Raw genomic sequence first — 27,499 nt, 5'->3', positions numbered from 1 at the left:
AAGACATTTGACAAATATTTCAAAAGCAAAAATATATTTTAATTTTCATAAAACAGAATAAACAGATACTTTCAAATTTTGTAAATGAAGAGGCAAATTGCAGATTCTGGAAATTGGGATAAATTATAAATGGGATCCAGCCATAATATGATTTTTTTTAAAAAAAAAAAATCTATATATACATATTGAACTGAAGCAAAAAAGGGATAGAAGCATCCAGCAAGAGGAGTCCTTGTAACTGACAAAATGGTCTTTAACCCAAGAAAGGTCATACTGTGGGTCCTTAAGGTCCTTAAGGTGCCACAACTCTTTTGTTCTTTTTGTTGTTGTTGTTGTTACACGTCCAATGTGACGAGTTTGTCATTTGATTTGATCTGAAGTTGAGATGCCTCAGTTCGTTTGACAGAAAGAAACTCACATGAAATGATGTCCTTTTTCACATCACTGAGGTTCATCCAGATACACAGAGAAAGTGACATTAATTTGGGAAATAATCTGTAAACTATTGTTTAAAGACAATTACTGTGGAAGAAGTAAAAGAAGGGAAACAAAAGCCAGCTTTTGAAAATTCCCCCTAAATCCCTGATGATCCAGAAAATACTTCGTAAAGGCAAAGTAGAAGAACACGGCCAAAGAGCCCGAAAAACCCACAACAACCATTAAATCCTGGCCGTGAAAGCTTTCGCGAATACGCAAAGTAGAAGATTTGGAATGTTGCAGGTCATGTGCTGCCTGGTCAAATGTCATACAAGCCAACTACTTGTGTGTAATTTGTTGCACTTCTCCTAAGTGCACTCTGTATACCTATAGAGATACAGACATATAGATAGATATACAAAAACGAGGATACATGCCAATTTGCTGAATGAGTTCTTGCAAAACATTCAGTCAGAATGTTATGTTTTCACTACATTTTACCCCATCTGGCTTCATTCTTACCCTATTTATAACACTGGCAACTAGTATTCAAAGTGTAACAAAACTGGAGCGAAGGATCAGAACTTAAGGCAGATCTATGGCAGTAATGTGTTTGCTGAAAGGGTTTGGGCCCAATCAATGCACTCTTCTGAACACACCTGATTTACGTGGACCAGTCAGACTGTGTACAAAGCAACATCCTATTGTCAGAAGCTGCCACAGGAAAATACTTCTTTATGTACTTTCACAAGAACACTACATGGGACAGGTTTCCATGCACCACAGTTACTATCATATAGCAATGATATTATCCCACAACTCAGTTATTAACTGTATGTATATGTGAACTAAAAAATGCAGGATGCAAACTGATGTAGCTACAAACTTGTCCATCAACCTGTGGGATGATGTGAATATAGCAATCGGCTATGCCTTGCTGGAAAGCCATGACAGATTTGATACTACTGTGTTGGTACAATCCCTGTGCCACACTCTGCTGACCTTGTCACGTTGCCAATTCTGGTATTGCACTAGCAGAAATTTATGCCCTGTCATAAATGTTTATTGGCTAACTTAGCAACTCATGAGCAGGGCCATGCTTGATTCAGTCAAGGTCTCTGCACTCAGTTTTCCTCCACTTCCTGTTCCTCTTCTTCTTCTTCTTCCTCCATGTCTTCATCTGATCCATTCTTCAAAGGGTCACTAAACTCAAAGTTCCCTTCAATGTCTAGCACTTGCAGATGCTTCAGTCTGTGGAAGGTGCTCTCTTTTACTGCATTGAATGCAATCTTGTTAAACCTTCAAGATTTAAAAAAAAGAGAGTAATGTACTCTTAAATCCAAATATTTTGCATCATTAATCTAAATATGAGGAGCAAATGCATTAAAAAGATCTAGTAGGGGCTAATATAAAAGAATCACGTAGGTCGTGAAATGGTCCTGAAAGCTACAAATTGGGGTGTCATTCTGCATAAAGTACGTTAATTTTTTGTTCATTTCCCAGTTTTGTTTTCAGTTCCCTCCATATAAAGCTGTCTTCCTTTCAAAAGTATCTTACAAAGTTCAGCTCAATTAGGATATTCATACAAAGTCACTCCTTTTGCAGACGTCAAACCCTCTCATCCTTGATCCATAATTATAAAATATAAATCTGCATTCAGTGAATGCTACAAACCCCTATTATATTTATCTCTTTAGGAATTCTGATGGTTTACAGAAAACTGTATAAAGACTTTACAAATCAGAATTAAATTAAATGTACAGCTGCAATAATCAATAACCTTTCAATGGCTCATCGTTGTAGCTTCAGCTACTTCCTACACTCAGAAGCTGAACACTTCCTCAATTCCATGGACAGGAAGAAGCCATTTTTGTCTCTGTTTGTATCCCTTATGCCTCCTACAATTAATGGTGTGTGTCACAGATAGCTCTGGAACAGTTTATTTTATCTCTTGCATCTTTCCTTTTCAGTGGTTTCAGCATCTGGGGCTTTAAGGAGAACCAGAACTAGTGCCTGCAAGCCCTTAGAGCAGCTGCTGTGACCTCAACACACTGCTAGGCCCACTGATGCTGACAGACATGACAGATGTAAGTCTGCTAAGTATTGAGTGGTAGTGGTAGCAGCGGGCTGATCAGATTTCCTGAAAAATCAACGGGTAAAAAATATAGCCTCTTTGATCCATCCCAGGGTGCCTTCAGACATGACTCCTTACAATATCAGTAGTAGCACTCTGTCAAAAATTCATCCCATGAGAATTTCTCCTATCAGAAGGAAATTCCTTTTGGAAAAAAACAACATTGTAAAGGAGGTGGAATTTTAGAGAAATTCTCTTGGGTGAGGTTCAGGGTTCTAGCACTCAGCTTATATAAATTGTGCCCGAGGAACAGGTGTTCAGGTCTTTGGGCCCTTGGCCTATAATACAGGCAATTCAAGGCAAAACTGCTTTTCTCACAGCTACAAACCTGAGATAGATTCCCTTTATGTTAGGTGTGGATGCAAAGGCATCTTCTGGCACTGTGGTGATCTTGTTGTTCTGGAGATACAGATATTCCAGAGATTCAGGCAAATCAGATGGTATAGAAGTCAGTAGATTGCCAGCCATGTCTAATGTCTGAAAGAAAGGACAGATAGGAGAGCATTACCTTACACAATTCAGGGAATGGGAATCATTTGACACTTCAACACTTCAAAATGGGTATTTTAGTATAGGAGAGGATGGATTTGAATAGCAATGAAGTCCACCACCTCAATGTGTCTATTTAGAGGGTACATCACATTTAATTCAATTAGACTTTAAGGATTCTCTAGACAGGCAAATGTTTCATAGTAAGTAAGCATGGTTGGTTACAGTTCTTTCCCAAGTGAAATGGAATCGGTACAGTATTTGCATCTACGCAGCAATACAAAAGCTCAAAAATTGCTCTTGTGGAGAAGAAATCTTATTAAACAATTACAAACACATTTCCTCACTGCAATTTTGCTCTTGAAGATCTGTTGTTTGTTTTTAGTGCTAATTAATGAAATAAAAAAATTCTGGCTGGATGACACAGAAATGAACTCGCCATAGGAAGCACTGTAGCGCTAAGTCATGGATCTCTGTGAGGTAAACACTATGCCATCTGGTCAGCAGGAATCCCCCTCCCCTCAAAAGGAACAGCAGTGAACCAATTACTTTAACCTCTGTATGGACAAACCATTACCCTCAAGTACATGCGCACATAATGATAGGCTAAATTCATTTCATGCACTGAGATTTTTTACAAATGGTGGGACTTCTATGTGGACATTTTGCAATAGTGTTGCTCAGCAGTCAAGTACATGAGAGAGTCCCTCTTCCCACCTCTTCACCACTGGCAGTGGCTCACCTTGCTTTCTCTCTTGATCCCATCCCCCCTTTGGACTTCTGCAGCTCTTTTCTGCCTTTGCCTGCATCATTCCTTCTTAGCTCTTCTCCTTCTATTCTGTGCTGTTTATTTGACTGAAGGTCTTCCTCATAGTTATGCTAGCAAGATGCTTATCGAATGTTTGACGTGTGTGTGCATGTGTTTATTGAACTATTACCATGGAGCTGAGTTGCGATGGAACAGCTGAGTGAGTTAAAATTCCAGTTTTCTTTCTTGTTTGGCCTCAACTAGCTGTGTTGTTTTGTTTTGTTTTTGAAGTCATGGCTGTAGTTGTCACTAAATGTGCAGCATGACAAAGCTTGGTATCTGGTTCTCAGTATTTTGGACACAGAAATAGGACAAAAGGAGAGGATTGCTCTGTTAATTGATTACGACTCCCCTTCCTTCTGTATTAGAAACTAGTTTATTCTCGCTGGGGATTTTAAGGATTTTCTCCCAGGCAAAAGTTCATATATTCTTCATCACAGCTATTGCCTTCACTCAGATATTTATAGTACCAGTCCTGCCCCTACTGGTGAGGCAGTTCACAAGAAATACAGCTGACATACTTCATGTACACAAGCATTGTAACAGACAATTACTCTGCTTGTTAATCTGGAGGTGAGTCAGGGCTTGATGGGACTTATTCCTAACTAACTAGTATGTGTTAACCTAATTATTTTAATTGTGATAAATAAATGTAGTTTAGATGTTGTACATCGTACAGTTGAACCAAACATGGATTCTGATTGCTTTTGAATATTCCATTTTATGTTTATCAGCATATGAAAATACAGTATAACGTGGTCACAGGCTGATCTCAATATTGTGAAATATCTCTGGCCTTCCAAATGATGCCGGACTCCAGTCAGGAATGACGTGAAATTATCCATACTGACTAAGAGTAGCTCAAAAGGATTTGAAAGAAGAGATATTTGCAATCCTGCCAGGGACAAACTGGAAACACAGTGGTGTTCTGCCACTGAAGTGTTTGACTTTCTCACAGTCACAGCTATACTCGAAAGCATATTACAGTCTATAATATTATAAGCAGCACACAGTATTATAATAAGCAGCACATACACTTATATAATTAAAAGAGTCTTCTTTTGAGAAGCGTAGTTAATCAGTGTTGATCCGGGCTAGTATCGCAAAAGGCTGTTTACAGGTGGAGATAATCAACAGGGAGAAGAACCAGGCAGAATTTCACATTCTCACAAAAAGATTATTCAACATTTTGGCTCTGGAAAAAATAAAGCTGGAAATGACAGATAATCGTGTTGCTTTACAGAGCTACACTTTGAGTAGCTCCCAGTGGAACATGCCATTTTGGCGCTTTTGCCTTTACTCTCAACAGGACCAAAAAAAACAGACATTAAAAGGTAAAAAGAAGTAATGGGAAAAAGTAATAAGAGGCATTTAAATCTGGGCTCACTGAGTTACTATATTTAGGTTTTAGTCTCACCCAAGGTGGTTATAAAATACTTATGTGTCTTAAATGATTGTTACCAAACTCAACTAACCATGAGTCAAAAGAATTGTGGTTTGGAACAGGTATTAGAGAAATTATTGGGGAGCAATGCAAAAGAATTATTCCTGTGGTCAAAACAAAATAAAAGCTTGTATATATTCTTATTTAGGAAAAAGGAGCATTCAACATTTTGAAATATGATCACCTTTCAACATTTTGAATCTTTTCTTTATACCATAATATTTTTGGGAGGGAAATGTTTCAATCATAGTTTATTATGGCTGCCAAATGGGTTTTTTAATGGACTGCTGTAGCTCATTGCATTGAATGTGTTTTGCTGTTGCTTATGTTTTTTGGTATTATATGCATTGATCTTTTTAGTACTGTACTGTATACTAATTGTTGCTCATCTTAAATACAGTCTTTTAACTGTTGTAAGCTGTCTTGGGTCCTTTTTAAGGAGAAAAGCAGAATATAAAATAAATAAACAATTGTTCAGTAGAAGCTGGAATTGTTTTGACTGGCATTCAATGCTGTTACAATTTAAATAGATATGTGTTTGTTGTACCAGCATGAAGTGAAAAGTAACTGCCAGAATAAATAGTACAGTATTTACACAATGAATCCACCAGTAATTCCCATAAAAATTTAGTGTACCTAGAATTTTTACAACTGACTCAAGACAAATCATAAGTTAAAATAATAATTTTGTTTTTATAAGAGTTTACCATAATTTGCAAATATCTTCATACTTAGAACTTGAAATTTAGAATATTTCAATGTGAAATAGATGAAACTGATTAATTCATGAAGACCCAAGGAACAGAATGCATAGCTCTCTAAGTCTAGGTTTGAAACTTTGTGTATTCAGTTATATTAACACTGGATTATGGTTGCCACATGCCACCTTCAAATACCCAATCCCTTGAAATACATGAATGAAGATGATCCTGATCCAGTAGCAGAGCTGAAACTGTGTACCTTTCCCTGCAACTGAAAAACAGATTTTAGTTACTAATTTTGAAACATGAATTAATTTGCATGTGAGCAAACTGGATTTGCATGTGAGCAAATCTTTTCTATAGAAGATCACCTATTTGCCAATTTAAAGTGCAATCCTTGTTTGACTGATTGATTGCACTGCAACACATTGAATGCCTCACTCTTTCTTTTGCTTTGATTATTAGTCCTTAGGTTTCCATTGCCCAAATTTCAAATGCTGTGGTGAAATAATAGAGCACTCCACGTCCAGCTTTTAAAATAATAAACATTCTTGCACCATTTCTTTCCTTCACAAAATCTATTCTAGTTTTTCGAAACTGGATTTCCTTGTGATGTAATATGTCTGAGTATTTGCTTGTTTCCACAGTTCTCCCTGTATGAAACTGGCACTTATGCCATGTACAGTATAAGAATGTTTATACCTTGAGACTGGTGAGATCCCGCCATGCATTACTGTAAACTGAGCTGCTTTTCAGTTTGTTGTTGCTCAGATAGAGCTCTTGCAACTTCGCCATCCCAGACAAGGTGCCCTTGGAAATGGAGCTGATCTCATTCACCTTCAGCTTCAGGCTTTGCAGGTTCTTTGGGAAGCCATAAGGCAAGGTTTGAAGGTTATTGCCTGAAAGATCCAAGGACTTCAGTAGCCTCAGCTTACGGAAGGCTTCCCGATGAATCTGTGAGCTGGTGATTTTGTTGTAACTCAGGTTTAATTCCTCCAAAAAATAAGTGGAAGCAAAATCATTCCTACCAATTTCTGAGATCTGGTTGTGAAGAATCATAAGAGTTTTCACCCGTCTGGGTAGCCCACTGGGAATTTTTTCCAACTGGTTATTGTACAAATGGACGGTGTGCAACTTCTTCAGGCCTTGGAAAGCCTGCTGGTGGATCCCACGGGCCTTCAGTTTGTTATTGTGAAGGAGCAGGTACTCCAGGTTCTTGATCTGAGTTAAGACATCTGCACCAATTGATTTAATTGCATTCTTCTCTAGATGGAGAAGGACAATGTTTCGAGGTAAGCCAGCAGGGATGTGGGAAAGATTATTGCTGGACAAATCCAGATACTCTAGGCTTGAAAGTTTCCTTGGGAAAATAAAAATGGTGCCAGTCAGAATAGAAAAGGAAAAGAAAGAGCTGTGCAATGTTATATGGACTCTAGCTGAACATTTTCCACCCAGTGAGCTGAGAAATCAGTGTCATATGATGAGAGGGTTATGGCAGGCAAAATCCTAGACCTAGATGAGACATGACTGTGAAGTATGTATTCACATATATAGGGTCAAGCTAGAGAATACCATTCAGACATCATTCAATGCAGAGGTCCCTTAAGAGGGGAAAACTGTTCTTTTAGTCTGACACAATTTTGCCTCAATCTACATTTGGCAAATTAGTGTCTGCTTTGGTTTTATAATTCATCTGTTTGGAATATCATGGCTTCGGTTTGCATGTGTGATATCTCAGACAGATTTCCTCTAGACCAGGAGTCTCCAAACTACAGCCCACCTTGCCTTTTTACCCAGTCCAGCATAGGAAGAGGAGGCAAGGGAGACCCAAGTGATTGCTAGGGTCCTCCTTCCCTCCTCTTCCTATGCCCGAATGGGGACATGAACAGGAGCGAAGCCCAATCTAAGTGATCCCCTACTTCCACTGTCTTTGCAAAGACAGCGGGGGTGGGGGATTGCTTGGGTCCCCCTTTCCTCCTTTGGCCCTCGAAAATGCGTAAAATATATGATGTGGCCCTCATACTGAAAAGTTTGTAGATCCCTGCTCAAGACCAGTGCTTCCCAACTTTGGGTCCCCAGATGTTCCTGGAGTACAACTTCCAAAAATTCTGACCAGCACAGCTGGTGGTGACAGTTCTGGAAGTTTTGATTCAAGAACATATGGAGACCCAAGGCTGGGAACCACTGCTCTAGAATATTTGTACGGAACAGTGTTGTAAGATGAGGAAATACAGATTAACATGCAATCTGACTCTTTATCCTAAATTTGCCCCCTATCTTTAGTTAAAAGAATCTAGAGAAAAAATATGTTTGTTAAACACATAGTGGCTAGTATCACTATAAAGTGGGATGTATATGTTGCTGTTGATTAAAAAAAAACAGAACATGCCTAGAATAGGGGGTGAAACCTCTCTCACACACACTTTTCTATATTTATCCCTTTCCACAGCTCAGCATCTCTTCTTGAAGACAGACAGGATAAGAAGCAATGGATGGGGTAGTAAGGGATGATAGAGAAAGGGGCACCAGCATCTTCATTGGGGCTTACTCCCTAAAAAAGGTGTACAGGACATACTTTTGGTAGAAATATATAGCCATATCAGTCAGCAAAGCTATTACTACACAGAAATGCTGTCCACTCAAGAAAACTGATAAGCTCACCAGAAAGTTTCATTGTCCATGCCTTCGTTTGTCAATTTGTTGTTCTGCAAATACAGCTCCCGAAGTCCTGAGAGCTCACTGAAAGCTCCTTTGGGAATCTTCTCCAACTTGTTATTCTGCCACAAGAAATATAGGAAGCAAAACATTAAACTCTTAATTCTCACATAATTGCTCTCAAAGTAAAAGATGGAGCTCTTCAAGATAGTACAATAATAGGTAGTAACATCAATGGGAGGCCAAAGCCAAAACTAAAGGTGCAGAGATGACGAAGTCATGCTATGCACAACTTCATAATTAATAAAGGGTCTTCCTAAAAAAATTTTCAGCTGCCACTTCTCTCAGGCTTCCCCTTTACAATTGTTAATTGCAGCTTACTAATAAGGTGCCAGAGTGCATTTTAATTGCATAGTCAGACAAATGACCATCCATGTGACCAAGATGCAACCTGGCACCTTGCCTGTTAGCTGCCATCAACAGGATTATGCCCAGTCGGATAGATTATCTCAAGAAATTTCTAATGCCTTAGCTCCTGATAGGCAAAGAGACACAATCCAAACCCAGTGGGAAAGGGCTAATGGAAAAGAAACAAACCTTGAGGTGCAGCTTATACAGGGCTCGTGGCAGGTTCTTTGGGACATATTTTAAGAAATTACTGGACATGATCAAGACCTCCACGTTGTCAGAACCATTGAACATACTCTCTGGTAACCCAGCATCTTCAAGTTTATTATTGTGAAGGTACACAGACCTAAGAGAAAGAAGGGCAAAAACTGGATAAAGAGTCAGCGCAGAGTAAACTACTGCCTTGTGCAAGAAGAGAGATGGCATCTTTCTCACTGCACAAGAAAGGTAAAGGAGGCAGCGAAATAACCACCACAATCATTGCTGAAACATGTATTAATAGTGTGCCAAATAAACATCCCAAGAGTTTGGCCCCTGGAGGGCAGATTTCTGAACATGCTAGTACACAGCTCTTTGGTTATGCAGAAAGACATGTAGCCTGATAGCTCTAATTAGTAATAAATGTATTTAGTTTGTACATTTTCATAGAATCATAGAAAAGTGAAGTTGGAAGAGGCCTACAAGGCCATCATGTCCAACCCCCTGCTCAATGCAGGGATACAATCAGAGCATATCTGCCAGGTGATTATTCAAGTTTTTCTTAAATGCCTCCAGTGTTGGAGCACTCACCAATTCCCAAGGTAACTGGTTTCACTGTCGTACTACTCTAACAGGATTTTTTTTTTCTGAAATTCTGTCTTCCTTTAACTTGAGCCCATTGTTGCGTGTCCAGCACTTTGGGGTGATCGAGAACGGATCTTGCCCCTCCTCTGTATGACAGCCTTTCAAATATTTGAAAAATACTATCATATCACCCCTCAGTCTTCTTTTCTCAAGGTTCAGTTCCTTCAGTCTTTCCTCATACGCCTTGGTTTCCAGCCCCTGATCATCCTTGTTGCCCTCCTCTGAACTTGTTCCAATTTGTTAGCATCCTTCTTGAAGTGTCGTGTCCAGAACTGGACACAATACTCTAGGTGAGGACTAACCAGTGCTGAATAAAGGGAGACTAGCACCTTGCAGGATTTGGAAACTATACTTCTATTAATGCAGCCTAAAATAACCTTTGCCTTTTTTGTAGCCACATCACACACTGTTGGCTCATATTTAGCTTGTGATCTATGAGAATTTTACGTGTGGGAGTTAGTGGAAATGTCTGTCTTATTCTTCTCACTGGTGAAAGTTATGGAGGTAATGCTTTACCTTTTTTTCTGTTTGAATGAAAAATAACAGCCAACTTTCCTGAGGCCCCATGAAGACCCACCAATTGTTGCTCATTTGCTGGATCTCTGCAGTGAGTGGATGGGAGTATGTTATTCCTACATGTCAGTGGTGATGTGCAGAGGTGGTTATGGTCTGACCATGACTACAGATGACACCCTCCATCCTATTTTGAAGTGGAAAGGGTGCATTTTTGGTTTAAATTGTATTTTTTTAAAAATACTTTCCGCTATTGCACTGCATCCCTTACTCACTATAAGGTGAAGGGCTGAAGATGATATCCTGGCAGGTGCAGCTTTGCCTTTGCAGACGTTTATTGCCTGCCAGTTTTGCAAAGTTGACATTCTCAACATCTGTCAATGAAGACCACAGAGCACAGTAGGCAGCAATGTTTTGGTTTTTTTGAATGGAAATGTATTTCAGAAATGAAAAAAAGCCAGTCATTTGGAGTTCATCAGCGATGAAACAATGTAGCCCTATGCCACTAACCAAGAATTCATTTTTTAAAAAAAGAAGGAGAAAAGGAGAAATATGGGGCTGAATCGTGGAACTCTGTACCCCATCCCCTTTCTGTGCCTTAAAAATGGCAATAATACCCACCTGCAAGTAAACAGAAATAGGCTGTTTCCCAACCAGCTGATAGCTATTGCAAAAGAGAAGGCAGGAGGGAGAGAGTGGGAAGGAGGGGACATGTTGCAACGAAACAAAACAAAACAGAGTGGCCTAATGCCAACATATGATTGACTAGATCACAGCTTCAGGGGCTGCAGGAGTAATCTAAACAAGCGCCACCATTCCAAACCATTCCAAAGTGACCCGGACTAAATTGCTCCCTGTTGCTAATGTAGCAGTAACCTCGGACTGAGGTAAACTGCATCTCCAGAACTTCTCACCACTCAAAATATGGAGTGTGTGTTACCATATAACCTTCTTTATTATAATTCACTGGGTGTGAGTAAGGAGCCATAGTCCTTGCCACTATTCCAACCTCATTTACACTATCATTTGGCAGGATTCCATCTTTTTTGTGGCTTTGCCCATTGTAAAAGGATGAAATCTCTGCTTGATTATGGTCACTAAGAGCTGTATATTAAAATATGCTTTCATTTTTGGTCCCACCCTTTTGTGTTAGGTCCTGTCCTAACACAAATATATTTGAAATTGAATTTATCTTCTCATTGACTCCTGGGGATAAAGAGGTTCCCACCCTTGCTCGGTTAGATACTGAATGAATATAAATCAGAAAACAAAAATGCTTCCCTCTCAAAAAGCAGGTCACAGAGGCAATGAGCAAAATTTCTGAGTAAAAGACAGATCTGAGAAATTTTGTTCTGCAATTGACAGAACAGAAATGTAAAGGAAATTGATGTATGTTCTTTCTAGAACTAACAACCCCCTTCCTCCCAATATTATTCATAAGCTTCAAGTAGTTTTATTAAACAATTAAATGCATTACTTTTTCCCACCCGGCATAGTCATATACAGTATTGTCCCTCTCTTCCCATTGACTCTTAAATCATGTTCTTTACCTCAGGTTTGGCTTCTGTCCAAATGTAAGATCATAAATCTTTGTGAGGTTATTGGCTGCAAAATCTGCACTAATCAAAGATCTTGGGAGCAATTTTGGAGCAACTGTGAGCTGGAGAAAAAGAGATCATTGTCTAAGACAAAAATGCTTCAGCCATCATCACTATAGAGTTTTGCATGAGAATAGTGTTAGGCTATTCATTTCAATGAGAAAATGTAAAATGTTAGGAATATTGGCAAAGTATGGAAATTGCTGACTTAAAACGTTCAGCTACAGAGTGGAGAACAATCCAGACAAGGACCTACCAGGCAGATTGTTATAATTTCAAGTCTTCCTCAAATATACCACCCCTTATTGTTTGATTTGTTTTACTTCAGCGAGCAATATAGTAATACTGTATAGTCTAAATAAATTAAGTCAGAGACTCTGATGTTGAGAAAGAACAAAGAAGTTTCTATTTTACTCATAAATCTTCATATATATACGAAAAACAAACAAACATATTTGTTATAAAGCATGAGATCTTAACTGGTTAACTTTATTATTTGACTAACCGACTGGTTACACAAATACTTTATTCAGGGTGTGATCACATGATGGAATTGTTCCCTACGTAGAGCATAGGATAAATTTGTGGTCACATGACACATGATCATCAGTGATTTATTTTACTGGCTAACTACAGTCCAGTTCCCACTCACCAGAAGGCTTCTAGATTTTTTTTGTTCTTGTGGTGTTTCAATATATTCCATAGCAGTATGGCATGTGTATACGATCCTATTTATATTTTTTCAAAGCAAATTCACTGGGGAAGGTGGCCACCATTACTATCGCACAGCTACCCTTCTATAATTTTTTTAAAATGCCACAGCCTGAGTATTGATACATTGGTAAATTTATGTCAACAGCTTTAAAGGCATTGGTAGGTGTCACAGTACTCCACTTACTGTCTGGCAAGCGGAACAGCCCTGGGTGGGGGTGGTGGGTCCATTGCCCTGGGTGGGGGTGCTGGGTCCATTGCGTACAATGCATTGTTTCCAGAGGTGCCAGCACAATAGGAGAAAGTCTGCACCTCAGGAAAGAGTACCCAACATATTGATGTACTGTTTAAATTTTAAAAAAAATTAAAAGGGCTGCAGTGCCCCATAAAGCAAGAGAGAAATAAATCGGTACCATGCTGTAGCCGGCCATAATGATTCAAACTGAAGAAAATGAATCAGTAACATTAAAACACATCGGGATGTTCATCTAGGTATATATATCACATGACCATGATGCATTACAACAAAGGTATGGAAAGTATTGTTAGAAGTGGGAAACATTTCTGCTGACTACAAAACTCTCAGGTTTTAATGCACACAGAACACTTAGTGTCAGAACCCTGTCTGCATAAAAATGAATCTGAGGTAGAGAAGGAATAATTAGCTGCTACTATGTGATTGACATTCACCCTAAAGTCCCTTCCATCCAAACATCCTAAAGACATGACATGCAGGTTGCTGAAATTTCAACAAGGAAAAGCCTCATCAAGTCCCTCTGTGTCAAAGCTTCTTCAAAGTACAGAATATTTCTGTATTTTTCAAGTAATCACTGTAGGATACAGTTTAGCTTTTTCAGTAAGCCTGGAAAATAAAATTTATCTTCTGTTTATTATTCCTTTCAGAAATAACTCAGTACCCTTTTCTGATAAAGTCCCAGGACAAAACAAGAACCCAGGGCAGGGGTTCTGCTGAAGTTTAGTTTTGACAACCTCTGGACAGAATGCAATATAAAGATATGACAATGATGTTTCTCATATACATTTTTAAAGCCATGGCTGCAGTTTAGGAATCTTACTCTCATCTGTGGGCATTTGGAAACGTAAGTCAATATTACTTTATTACCAGTTGTAAGGTGAGGACTATATGAGAACACAAGAACAACATGCCCACAGGGGAAATATTTTGTAACTCAATAGTGCATCCAAGAATGTACATGCATGTTCTTCGATTGGAGTTTCCTAACAACAGGGGTCCCCAACTCCTGGTCCGTGGCCTGCTGCCAGTCCGTGGCCTTCGCAGGACCGGGCTGCAGAGTCAGATCTCCCACCCACCCTGCACTTCCCCCCTGCACGTCCACACGCATGCACGGGTGCCCCACCCACATGCACATACGTGCAAGCGCACCCCACCCACCCACCATTGGGGGGTGCCCCCCGCACATGGACCCCGCCTCCCCAACCAGTCCACAGTTCAGAAAAGGTTGGAGACACTGCCTTACAGAACATTCTTAATCACAGCTATGTTACAGTTACATTGATTTTAGAGTTGTAAGAAACATTATTGTGTCTACCTTAAAATTAATTTGTTTTTTTAATAATGTTTTAAAAATTCAGCAAGAATGGTTCAAATCATTCTTCAAAATCTAACTCCAAAATTAAATTAATCATAGTAGAGTTAAACTTTGTGCTTTGAAAAACCCCTGGTCTCTTTATTGGCTGTTGTCGTCATTACATGCTGTCAGTTCACATCCAACTTTTGGAAACCCAGTTGGGTTTTTGAAGTATGTCAGATGTTCAAGGAGTAGTTTACCATTGCTCCCCCCTAAATTGAGTTTTCATGGCCATTTGTTGATTTGAATCCACGTCTCTTGGAGTCCAAAACTGCATCCATTAAACTACACAGATTCACAATCTTTCTATACATTGCAAATTAAATATTAGTACAGTATACTGATTTCCTTGGTTCTGGCCAATTATGTAGCGGAGCCAGAGCTTTCTGTCAACTTTTCCTGTTCAGGTGTGAGTGCTTATGCTTAAAACAGCTAAAACAGCACCATCCAGCTCCACCTATGAGGCAAATATAATACACCTAAGGACTAACTGCACTCAACGGACACAGACTGTTGACTGACAGATGAAGGGATAGAAAACTGTTCAGACAGAAGTATGGAACGGAGTGTTTGATGACTAGCAGGGTTGGCTGGCATTGTGAAGGGGAACATGCCAAGCCACACTTTCCATTTGTAAGATTCTTATCCACTAATATTTAAAAAAATTGAAAAAAAAATTGAGATTTCCGGTGTATAGATCTTCCCTTTTAAAAAAGTAGTACAGATTATTTAATTTAGAATATTTATTACAGATTTTTTTTTTTGCAAGACCTGAACAGGGCTACTAATGGAGTTCAGTAATTCATAGGGTCTCCATAAGTTGGAAATGACACTAACATCAACACTAGACTTTTGTTCTCAAGTTCTGCCTGTGACTTCATTCCCACCATGAACAAGTCACAATTACAGTATCTCCTACTGCAGGTGTATTTCACTGCCCCACTTCTCAGTATGTTTGGCACAGATCCAAATATGCAAAGCTGTTTGTGGCGTCCGCCCAGTCATTAATATTAATGTGCTATCTGCATGGACCAATGAGAGTGCTGGAGAGGTGGAGTCACGAGATATAAGAGTCCTTGCAGGGGAGATGAGAGAGATGAGAGATTGGGGATTGGAGACTAAAGGATTGGTGGTTTTGTACTCTGCAGTAGAGAGAGAGGGTTGGCGGTTGAGAGTGGATGAAGTAGGATGTTAAGAGTTAACGACATTGATTGTACTTCTATCACCTGTAATAATAAACAACTTCTATTTGGTTCTTTTTTAAAATGATACATTGTCTGGACTTCTGTGATTAATATAAACAATGTTGATGTAATCAACTGGTGGCAGCGACATGACACGTAGCTTGTGTCCTGTGATTGGTGAAACAACCAAGGGACAGATGGGAACGTGACACTATTAAACCACTTTTTTGTGTCTATTATGTCTCACTGTAAAAATGCATAAAGCTAGTTTGCTTTTGTTATTTGGATGCAGTTTTGTTCAACAGCAACAGGAAAGGTTAATGACTCTTTTATCACACGAAATAGGGAAACTGGACATACAGTAAATGTCCTGGAATATTAGTCACAGCCTGGCAAGCTTTCCTCTTTTATGGAACGGCTCATTGCCAGACCTGTTACATGGAAAATTGCTGTAAATGGGAGGAGAGGATATGATGTGACTGGAGAAGCAGTTTGATATGGCACCTCCATCACAATAGAGTGAATTTGAGAACTGATGAGTTACTACAATTTTCCTTTACACGGTGGCCACCCAAATCCTCAGTTTCCAGCTAGACAGACATGTTGGGTATGGTGGAAAAGGGAAATTGCAGAGAGTTGCACAGTTTAGCTCCAAAGGTTAGTAAGATTTCCCTTCCTTTCTCTGCATATCTTAGTTTTGCACAAATATGGACACAAATGCAAGATTCCAAATCTGTAAGGAATGTGCTCAGAACATGTGGAACGGTGTGGGAGACCAGCCAGGAAGATATTTCATCTATTTGAAACATTTCCTGGTCCTGCACTGGCACAATAATTCTCAAGGCTTGTTAACTTTTTAGGAGCAAAGAATCAATTTAACAGATCAAAAGGATCTAAGGGTTCCTCCCACTACAGAATACAAATGCAAGAGCAGGCGATAGCTGTATAGACCACTATAAAAACATCATACAATATGTGAGCTTTTGTGGATCAGGGACACTTCATCAGGCATGTATCCAGTGTGAAGAACTTAAAAGTCCATGGCAAAATGGGTCCCCTGACCCTCCACAGAGGATCAGGGGACGTGTTTAATTGACATGAAAGTCAATATGGTATTTGGACAGAAGGAGCACATCAAATGGCACATCATCCCCCCCCCCCCCCACGGGACCTCAACTGGCCCTATGTAGCCCAATCCAGACCACACCAAAGTAGTCATGCTGGACAGGCCCTTACACTCTCACATATCAAAGAAGTTTGGCGACTGCTTCAGAAAACATCTGTCACTTTTCCTGTGCACAACAAGGATTTTGCATTCTTGCGGCATTGATTATGTGCAACTGCATGTGACTTGTATATCTGCCAGACTCACCAGGCATATGGGGGGAAATTGCTCAGTTTAGTTTTCCTTTCTTACATTTTTCCAAGAAATTCTAAATAACCCTTTGAATTCAACCACACCAAATAGCCACTGTTGTGCAACACTGTGGAATGGTTTGATGTTATTGTCTGCGACCCACCCACCCATCCTTTTCCTGTAACTGCGTTTTTCATTCTTAGCTGCAATACCGCAAATCCACAGAGTATAATTATTAAACAAACCACCCACAGTTAGGAAGATATTTGTGAATGTTTATCTATGCCGTATATGGGCAACTTGTGTCACTCAGGCTTACTACAGATCTCGGGTATCTTCCCTGCCAGCCACCCATTTTCTATCCCCCTCCCCACTTTCTGAAGATGTACCTCTGTTCCTCTGATCCCTAAACTAATTCTTTTGGTGTATTAGGCTGCCAATCATTCTTTTCTTTCTGAAGAAGAATGTGTCATTCTTTACAAGGAAACTACATAGTCTTGTTGATTAGAATGTGTTTAAATACTAGACTATTGTACTTCATGGTTTCTATCTCTCCAATAATTATCTACAAATATAATCAACAGCAGATCTTATAGTTATGATATTTGCTTACCTGATTGTTTGCGAGGTACAGATAATTCAGGTTCTCCAGTTGATCAAATATTTCCTCTGGAAGCCCTTTAAATAATAGGAATATTCAACAAATAGTAAGTACCCTGCTTGAAAGATGTTGCTTTATAGAACTTCTATTAATGAACAATTTTTGTTGATATGTCTCCCACTCTTTTAAAACAATGGGAAGTATCAGATTTTTAATTTATTTTACTTACAATTCCATATAAATTTGGGATCATCCAAATATCTACTTTATAGCACACCAAAGGCCTGGATTTGCTCATTGTTTATTTTGCTTCAAACAGCAGATTTATGACCCAGATAGCTGATTGGTTTTGAATATCCAAACTAGATATTTTCCTACCAATAAAAAGATTTCCTCAGAGTGATTTCTTCAGAGATACTGTAGTGTTTCAGCACTCGGACTTGCATGATAATTGCATGTTTATTGTCCAATTCAAATCACAAACAAAGCATGCCAAACTGTGCAAGATACATAGGTGGGGAAAATCATGTGCTATATTGGAAAGATATCTCCCCCCACTTGAGGAAGCATTTCTTGTAAACATATGCTGGATTGATTCTCAAGGCCACAGTATTTGTTATAGACAGTATATCATCATCTAAGAGTAAACTCCTTGCAAACCCCATCATGTCACAAATGTTTGGACTTTTGGTACTTACTTTGAAGAAGTGGGATTTACCCATGAAAGCTCACATATTGTATGATTTTTAAATTTTTATTAGTGGCCTATAAAGGTATTGCCTATTCATGCATTTGTATTTTGTAACGGCCAGACGACTCCCCACTTTGATTTCAACAGAATCCATTCATGTTCCAGAAGATTCATGATTCTGGAAGACCTTCAGGACTGAGAAACAATACTTGCAAATAAACCTGTGCTTAGTGACTGGTGGTTCATGATTCTGGAAGACCTTCAGGACTGAGAAACAATACTTGCAAATAAACCTGTGCTTAGTGACTGGTGGTAACCGATCACAATACAAAGCAAGTTAATTTACAAACTATGAGAGCCATGAAAAGCACCTGTTGTGACAATTACACATTTTCAGCAGTTAAGGAATTTGATGGTTGTTGTGGGTTTTTCAGGCTCTTTGGCCATGTTCTGAAGGTTGTTCTTTCTGACGTTAGGAAGAACAACCTTCAGAACATGGCCAAAGAGCCCGAAAAACCCACAACAACCATCAGATCCCGGCCGTGAAAGCCTTCGAGAATATAGTTAAGGTATTCCTTCTTTTAATCATGGGCTACTTGTCTTTCTCTTCAACATGCAAGATATGCGCCTTCTTGACAAGTGCTGGACTTAATGGATCCATTAGCTCCTTTCCAGCCCTGCAGTTCTAAGATGATAATGATGATTATAGGAAGGTGAGACCAAAAGCTCTATTTAAAATGAGGGACTTGTTCTGTAGATCTTTGGATCATAATAATTCTGTATTATTAGAATTAGTATAAAAGTAATAATAAAAGCTGTGGGCTAGTATATGAAAGACTTGGTAATAGGGACAGGATGCTGTTGAACACATTTAATACTAATATTTCTATTGCTGTTGTTTTATTTTTACATATTGCATTTATTAATGGCTACTAATAGGCAACATTATATGCCAATCTCACACTATTCAGCAAAACCATTGAGTTACGGTACTACCCTTAGTCCAGTTTCCTGGTCTCTCAAGGGGATGTCAATATTAAGGTGTGTTTGTGTGTTTGTTTACTTAGGAACACAAGGGCCACCACCTGGAGCCAGATGCAAATTATAAGGACGGGGTAGCACCTCCTTGTCTACCTGCTTTGGAAGTAAATCCCTTAAAAGTTCACCTGGATTTATTTTGATAGATTTATTAAAGGACAAGACATTACAACTTTAAGTGCAACTAGTTGCCTGTAAACACTTATATACAACCCTTGATTTTTTCCCCCAGACCCACAACTGACAGACAGACAACATTCTTGGTTCTCCCCACAGGCTTCCTTCCTTCCTTTTTCTTTTTGAGGGATGGGAAACTTTTTGTTATTGTAACTGTTAAAGAATTAGGAATTAGCCAGAAGAACACTTTGCCAGACTACTGGAATTCACTGTAGATTCTGCTTTGTCTTCTGCCAGCCATTGCCTTAAACATTTCAAAACGTAATGCTTTGCTGCTCCATTTATGAGCACGGCTGGCCCCAAACATTTTTCTGCCTGAACTGAAGAACAATGTAGTATCTTGCCCTCTTGCATATAGAAAAAAAGTTGGTGGCTGAATCTTTGTGCAATAATGGTGATCCTCTCTAACATACTTGAAGAGTTTAGGGGTTACAAGTCAAGCCACGTGGCCTATAACTTTTCCTTCCTTGTTGCTGGCTCTCAGTGTCTGCAACCAGAAACCATCTGCCTAAAGGTAGAACCGGCGCTTCCTCCCAAGTCCCTGTATATACAAGTTGCATTCTCACATTTTCTTTCCCATCTCCCCTCTAAATATTTTAAGTTTGTCTTCAAAAGTCACTTCATTCGAATTCCTCCTCAATATCTAGTTTTAAGAATGTACAAAAGTACAGTATTTGCATATCTTTTTTCCTTCTGATCCTTCTTGCTGCAAGAACCTTGAAAGTAGGGCTCCATTTTACATACATAGGTCTGTTATGGGTAACATCTTATCTATGTGCATGTAATTATGTCGTTCAGAAAATTGACAAAAAATTCTTGTAAAAGTAAGTTAATTACTTAGAGCAAGCTGAAGTGGGAAACAGATTACATTTCACCCCTCTTAGCACAGGCTGATGTATGATAATGAATGGACAATAGAAATAACAGTCATAAGAGAGAAGCTCTTTTAGAATTATCTGTTCCAAGAAACCACATCATGTACTTAAAATATCTCTTATTCAGTGTTTGTACATTTTCAAAGATGTTGATTCTATTGCCTCTTTGTGGTGCTGAACTGTTCTAAAAGTTACCAAATATTTCTTAACGCATCACATGTACAAGTACAGTATGAATGCTTCCATTCTAGAATGCTTCCTATCCTCAGTGTGGAAAAAATTATTCTCAACAATTTCATTATTTAAAAAGCTCTGAAGGGACAAGCCTTGAACCTGGACTTTTTGCTTCCCCCTGCTGCCTGGGGGATTTTGCGGTTTGTAGTCAAAAAATGTAACTCCAAGTGCTGGCAGAGGATTTGTTTATATAGCAGAGTGTTAGTGTGGTGTTAGCTGGCATAGGGCTCTTTGTATTTGGTGTTGACCATGCCATTGTCCTGTGCATGTCAGGAAAGGCCCTGCAATTCTAAGACAATTTGTTGCCTGAAGCAAGTTGGCACCCTCTCTCCATCCCACCTAAAACGGCAGGTTCAAGACAGGCAATGGGGTAGTGCCAGTTTGGTTCTAAGGGAAATGGATGCTGAGGCCATCTCTGGCATCTCCTTCCTCAGGAATTGGAGCAACACCTGAGGCAACAGGTCCAACTTGCCTCAAAACTGTGTTTCAGGGCTCAGGAGAAGTTGATAACATACATGCCTGTTCCTTTTCCAGAGTGAAACAGATGGGGGATCCAGCAGAAATAGACAGGAGATCACAGCTGCTACTCCTTGCACTGTCAGGACCATATACATATACATATACATATACAAGGCTTATGTGCAACCAGGTAAATTGTACCTGGAAAGCATTTCCTAAACATGCCTACTCTATATTGCAATACTGTATGTATTTTGCCATCCTCCTTTAATTTTCATATTATGCAGTTTACGTTACATTTCAGGCATTGAAGAGCTTCTTCATGTTATGTCCATTAACAGCAACAGTTAAGAATATTTGTATACATGTTGATTTACTTTTCTCTTTGATTAATGACCTCTGATTTCCTGTGTTGTCTACTACACTCTTGACTACTGATTCAGGTCCATAAAGGAAGATAAGTAATGTTGCACATGTTTAAAACTGGTTATATACATTTTGACAGTTCTGCAGCATGGTTTATATTATGCTATTAGACAAAAGAGGCTAAAGAGAATATAGAAGCTGGACTGTACTTAAATTCCACAGTTAATTCATTGTACCAGAATAGAAGAAACAGTCTCTCTATAAGCTCATTCTGGTTTTCTGTCACGTGCACCCAGAAGTTATACTGGATGTTTTTCATCTTACCTCTGGACGTGAGTCTGTTGTTTTGCAAATTGAGCGTTTCTAGCCTAAAAAGACGTGCAAGTTCTTCCGGAAAGATTTCTTCTATCTGGTTATTCTGGAGGAAGAAAAAAAGATCCATCAGGAATTAAAGGTGAAGTGGAAAGTACTCTTTTTGAAACAACAGGGCCCTTTTTTCCTGGATTTGAATGATAAAACTGCTTTATCTCTCAGATAAAGAACTTGGAAGTAATGTGTTACCTGTAACATGTTACTTCCTTGGGTAACAAGGAGCAGGATTATGCAATTTGAACATTTTATAACAATATAAATGTTGTAATTTTTGTATTAAAAATGTTTACTCATTGCCGAGCATCATTTTTTTGGCAAGGGGTTGGGCAGTTTTGGGTTGGCTGATTTATTAATTGACGGATTGATTGCTTGATAGATATGCCTTTCCCCTTAAAAAGAACCCAAGTAGGTTAATTTTTCTTTAAATTTGACAGAAAGATGTTAATAAAATGCTTCTTACTGATAAGAAGCAACATTAAACATTAACATCTTACTTATAAGCGGGACGTGGTGGCACTGTGGGCTAACCGCAGAAGCTGTGTGCTCTAGGGTCAGAAGACCAAGCAGTCGTAAGATCGAATCCACGTGACGGATTGAGCTCCCGTCACTTGTCCCAGCTGCTGAAAACCTAGCAGTTTGAAAGCATGTAAAAATGCGAGTAGATAAATAGGGACCACCACAGTAGGAAGGTAACAGCGTTCCGTGTCTAAGTCGCACTGGCCATGTGATCACGGAAGATTGTCTTCGGAGAAACACTGGCTCTATGGCTTGGAAACGGGGATGAGCACCGCCCCCTAGAGTCGAACACGACTGGACAAAAATTGTCAAGGGGAACCTTTACCTTTACCTTATAAGATGATACCAGCAAGAAACAATGGATAATGTATTGCTTTTTTCAAGTAATCTTTTAAGGCTTTTTTTAAATTGGCCCAGCTCTCTGTGCTGCAACACCTGCTACAGGTTCAAGTCACCGTTTCCCCTGTAACATACAGAACTCAAGATAGGATCGAGTAAAACAGGATATAAAGAGGCACTTTAGCCATATCCAAAAGTATGGCATATCCATGATTTATTTTTTACATCATCATGATCATTAGAGCAGTACAGCAATGGAATCAATTACCTCAAGAGGTGGTGAGGCATTCAAAAGAAATTTAGACAACCACCCGGCAGATATCTTTTGATTTGAATTCCTGCATTGAGCTTGGACTTAATGGCCTTATAGGTCCCTTCCAACTTCATTACTCTATTATAGTATGATCATGCTCCTCTCCAACAAGAAACGGCCATGTCTATCACACCTGCTTTGAAAACTGAACTCAGTTCCAAAAGAATGAGCTGGCATGGCTTGTTGTTGAATGCAGAATGGTGTGAATTTGGACTTCAGAAAATAATCTGCCACACATAGTCTATCGCGAAACATTTTCAACTAAGGGAAAACCTTAGCCCATTTTGCATGGTTTGCATTATACAGGCACCTATGAGGCAACAGGGAACTCTGACCTCCCCCACCCCCAGAGTTTACAGGCTTTCTTCGGCTCTTCTCTACCTGCAAGGAAAGGTGGTTTGTCATTTCTGGTATATCTATGGGGAATTCCTTCAGCGAAAACCCTCCACAATCCACAATTCCTTCCGGACTGCAGGTGCATTTTTTAGGACAAGGCACAGCCAAGGAATTACTTTCCACATCAAGTAGTTCAGATGAGTTTTCCAGAAACTCGTTGCTGTCTTCATTCTTTTGACCTTGAATCCAGCTGGAACAAAGCACCAGCAACCACAGCACAGGTAGCAGAGTTTGGAACGTGAAGTGCATTTCTAATGAAAATAGGGAAACAGCATTCAGTTGGAGATCATTATTAACTCTTTTCTTAAAGGTTGGCACATGGAAATCAAATGGAAATGCCTCATTTACAAAGAGCAAATGCTAGGGAGAGTGCATTGTAAAAGTAAACATACTCCTACATTCCTATGAAAATCTGTAAATCCAAGTAGCAGTTTAGTCTCTTTCATTGAGTTAAACAGGCACAATGGAAGCCTGAGCTTCTTCTGTTAATACCTGAGTTTAAAAATGGCATTTTGGCACCTGATAATTTTTTTTATTGCTGTAGAACTAGGATATGGCAATCAGTACCCTCTTCACCATAAGTCCAATACATCAAAGTCTGAGCTTCTAACATTTCTTTCCTAAGGGAAGAGCAATGAATGTATCAAGAGATCTGCACCAATTTAGAGAGGAAGGGCAGGAAGATAGGCATATGGTTGCACAGATTGTTTCCCCGAATAAACATAGGTGGGTTGAAAAAATACATTAAAAATTTTTGGAACAGTTCACTCTTGAACAAATACTTTTTAAAAATAACATGATTGTCTAAAATTCTACTATAAGCACATGGCTCTACCAAGCCTCTTGATATTTCAATTTATACAGATAACTGTTTCCAAAAAAAAAAAAAAAAAAAAAAGGCTCAGAATTTTTTTCTGTCATATACTTCAGACATTGGATTCAAGCTGTCTGTTGATCACAATCCAATTTCTATCAGTCATCAAACCTTAAATGACTTCTTTCCCTGGAACTGTTCCACTGACAATGAAATATTTTAATCTTTCTGATGCACAAGTCATTTTAAAGGCTTTTTGAAAAAAGTTGAATGGCTTGTGTAATCACAATATATTGTTGTTATGTGCCACCAAGTCAGAACCAATTTACAGTGATCCTAATACAGCTTTCGAGATAAGTGAGATATTCAAGGAGTGTTTTTACTCATCCCACCTCCCCCGTGAGCTTCCATAGCTCAGCAGGGATTTGAACCCAGGTCTCCTGAGCCCTAGTTCATAGCTCTATCCACTACATATCAGATCGCACTGGGTATCATAATCAGAATATATGCTGGCTAGGTAGGTGGTTGCAGAGTCAGAGGTTGGGAGTTTGATTCCCCAGTGCACCTCCTATGAGTAGACCCAGCCTGTGTGGCCCTGGGCAAGCTGCACAGTCCCAAGGCACCCCCAAAGAAAGGAATGGCAAACCACTTGTGACTGTTCTCTACCTGGAAAAACCTAAAAAGGGGTCACCATAAGCCAGAATTATCTTGAGAGCACATGATTATTTATTTATATAATAGCATGTATTCCAGAATATGTCCATTAATTTCAATGTATTCTGACATACATTTTGTTGGAACAAAGGATCAAAGCATGCATTTTTTTGGAACAGAGGGTGAAATTAGTGCCACGGATACTTAAGGGGTGACTGCAAATTTTGTCTGCTCATCCTTACTTCAGAAAAGTCATCACTACAATAATCTCTCCCCACTCCCTTCAAAGCAATAGCTGCTGTGGTACCACAGAGAAGTACTTGGGATCACAGAACATCTGCTGGCTTTCACCAGAGAAGGCAGTAAAACCAGGAAAGCTTTCTTCATGTCCTTTTTTCAGTTCAAGGAAATCCTCAGCACATTTTTCTTTTTTCAAAGAATAGTGCCACTCTTATTATTGACTGTGCCTTATCCAAACTTCTCATTCATCTCACTCTGGTCTGTGCACCGTCTCTAACTAGTCTGGCTCAAGATTGCACAACATCAAATACAACCAAGTCTGCCAGAAGGTACAGATAAATAAATTGTTTACTTGGAGTGACTAGTGTTCCTCCCTCTATATCTAACACAGATACTTCTGCTTTTCAAATCCAGTACCCAACATCAACCTGGGAGCAAAATGTGAACTTGCAACACTCTGAAATGTGTGAAGAGTTTAAAATCTTATCAGGTAAAAAACAATAACAACAAGACATACACCGTATCATTTACGCATGCTCTCTCAGCTGTTACAATTTACTTAGCTGGATAAATTCTAGCTTTGCTTGTTTCTTTAGTAATGATCCTTACAAATACTTATCGCATAGTACAAAATTGTATTTAACAATTCCTCCAGGTTTCTCCCAAACCTGTCAACCCAGTGCCAGGTACTCTGCTCTGAGACTTTCCTACATCCTCTATTATTTCTGTTCCATGTTGCCAGGTTATTGGGTAATGTGGAATAGACATAATGAGTTTATAAGCAGCTGCAGCAAGAAGCAATGTTTTCCAAGAATCATGCTACTACAAAACAAACAGTACTGATAGAAACTCACCTCTGTTTAGCTGGTAGAGATGAAAGTGTCCGAAGGGAAAATGTTTCTCTGGTCTCCCCCCACAGAAAGCCACTGTTTGCTCATGCCATGTCAGTTACACACTCCAAGCGCCGAACACTTTCCCCCTTTCCCAAGTCAGATCCTTTCCAGATGTGATCAGCAGAACTAGAAAGGGAAAGAGAGAGAGAGAGAGAAAATAGGCAGCCCTCTCTCCCAAAGAGCATTTCCTGTCCTTTCCTATGCAGAGAGGAATTTTCCAAAGTCACCATATGGGAAAATGTAAGTGAACAGAATGGAAGGGATGGGGGTGGAGAGATGGAATAAATTAATAGCTGTGATATAAATTCAGTAACTCGGGCATGTTCAGCCTCTTTCCTCGTGACAACCTGTGAGAATAACTAAGGAAAATGGAAGAGAGATGCAATGCATGCTGAGCAGACAAAGTAGACAGAGTCCTGCTTCAGACCATGAACTTCCAAAACAGCCCTGCCACCTGAATCTTTTTCAATACAGTATCAGGTTCTGAATCCTGATTCCTTTCCCAATTCTGTTGCGCAAAAACTCCTGGGCTGTCTGAATTTTAGAAAGAACAAAGATTTTCATTTTCCCTGTTCGTCCACTCCTGTTATTGAGGCTCTCAGTCTACCAGCAGGTATTGATTGACACAACAATCCTGCATCAACCACTTCTACTTTGGATACCATAATGGAATAATTGGAAGTGGCTGCATGCCATCATAAGGATCTTTGTTTCCGGGAGAGCTACATTTTCTTTGTAGGACATACCTAATGACTCTCCCAGGAGCACTTCCAGATGCAGCAAATTTGAACTGCCAAGGAACTGCTTTGATAACAATGATGAGCATTCAAAGAAAGCATGAGTTGTAACAGATGCCTCTGCAATGACCTCTACGGCACCTGAGAGAAATATGCAGACAACCTCTCCCCATGGATACTTGCTGGGTATCCAGAAATCCCCAAGTCCTTCTTTCCAAATGCACTTGAAATTTGCTCAATCTAAAGTTTGGTCATTTTCAGCCCCCCCCCTTTCTCTCCCATCCCCTAGCCCAGTTTTGGCTTATTGGGATTGGAAGGGATCTGCCTCTGGACCATGAACTCTATGCTAAAACTAAATGAGGGAAGTGCATGTTTGCATTGAACAAATTGGCTCCTTTGTGCAAAATGACTCAGGTCAAAGATTTAGTTTTTATCCTCCACTCTCTGCTTCTGTAACTCTGTACTTCCATGACCCCAGGACCACACATAGAACAATGGTATCAGAAGACACAGTGTTCTGAATTTTGATTAATGGAGACATCTTCCAGGGCTTTGTAGGTAGAGAATACTCCGATGTGGTTTACCATTCCATTCTTTTTTGTGGGGGGCACCCTGGGATGTATAACTATGTCTATCTCGTGAACTCATATTCCCATAGCTAAGATCTAATAGGTTGGTAGTCACAATGGGCATTTCTGTAGTGACCAACTCTTATGGAATGCCTATGAGTGCGATGCACAGCCTTAATGCAGTGCTGGGTCTTTTAATGGTTGTCACAAAATGCTTGTCTCTGATAGACACACCCCTTAATATGTCACAGTCTCAGTCTGACTTTCTTCACAGGGTTTTGAGACCCTACACTGGGGAGGAGAACCAGGTATTGTCACCTATAGCACACTAGTGGAAAGGAAG

General features: G+C 39.5%; 1 protein-coding gene across 1 annotated transcript; it reads right to left on the bottom strand.

The window, feature by feature from the left end:
* Nucleotides 1–17: 17 nt before the first annotated feature.
* PODN (podocan) lies at nt 18–26,211 on the bottom strand. The gene is made up of 10 exons (XM_020799653.3): nt 25,812–26,211; nt 23,235–23,500; nt 21,638–21,731; nt 17,486–17,550; nt 11,963–12,072; nt 9,246–9,402; nt 8,655–8,770; nt 6,696–7,353; nt 2,880–3,028; nt 18–1,716 (listed from the first exon to the last, which is right to left on the bottom strand). The coding sequence occupies exons 2-10, from the start codon at nt 23,496–23,498 to the stop codon at nt 1,542–1,544; spliced, it is 1,788 nt and encodes a 595-aa protein (XP_020655312.2). The 5' UTR covers nt 23,499–23,500; nt 25,812–26,211; the 3' UTR covers nt 18–1,541.
* Nucleotides 26,212–27,499: the final 1,288 nt, after the last annotated feature.

Source organism: Pogona vitticeps, chromosome 4 (genome assembly GCF_051106095.1).
Source record: "Pogona vitticeps strain Pit_001003342236 chromosome 4, PviZW2.1, whole genome shotgun sequence".
NCBI classification, from domain to species: domain Eukaryota; kingdom Metazoa; phylum Chordata; class Lepidosauria; order Squamata; family Agamidae; genus Pogona; species Pogona vitticeps.
Note: the sequence above shows the minus strand (reverse complement) of the source record. Positions and strands in the feature narration are given on the sequence as shown.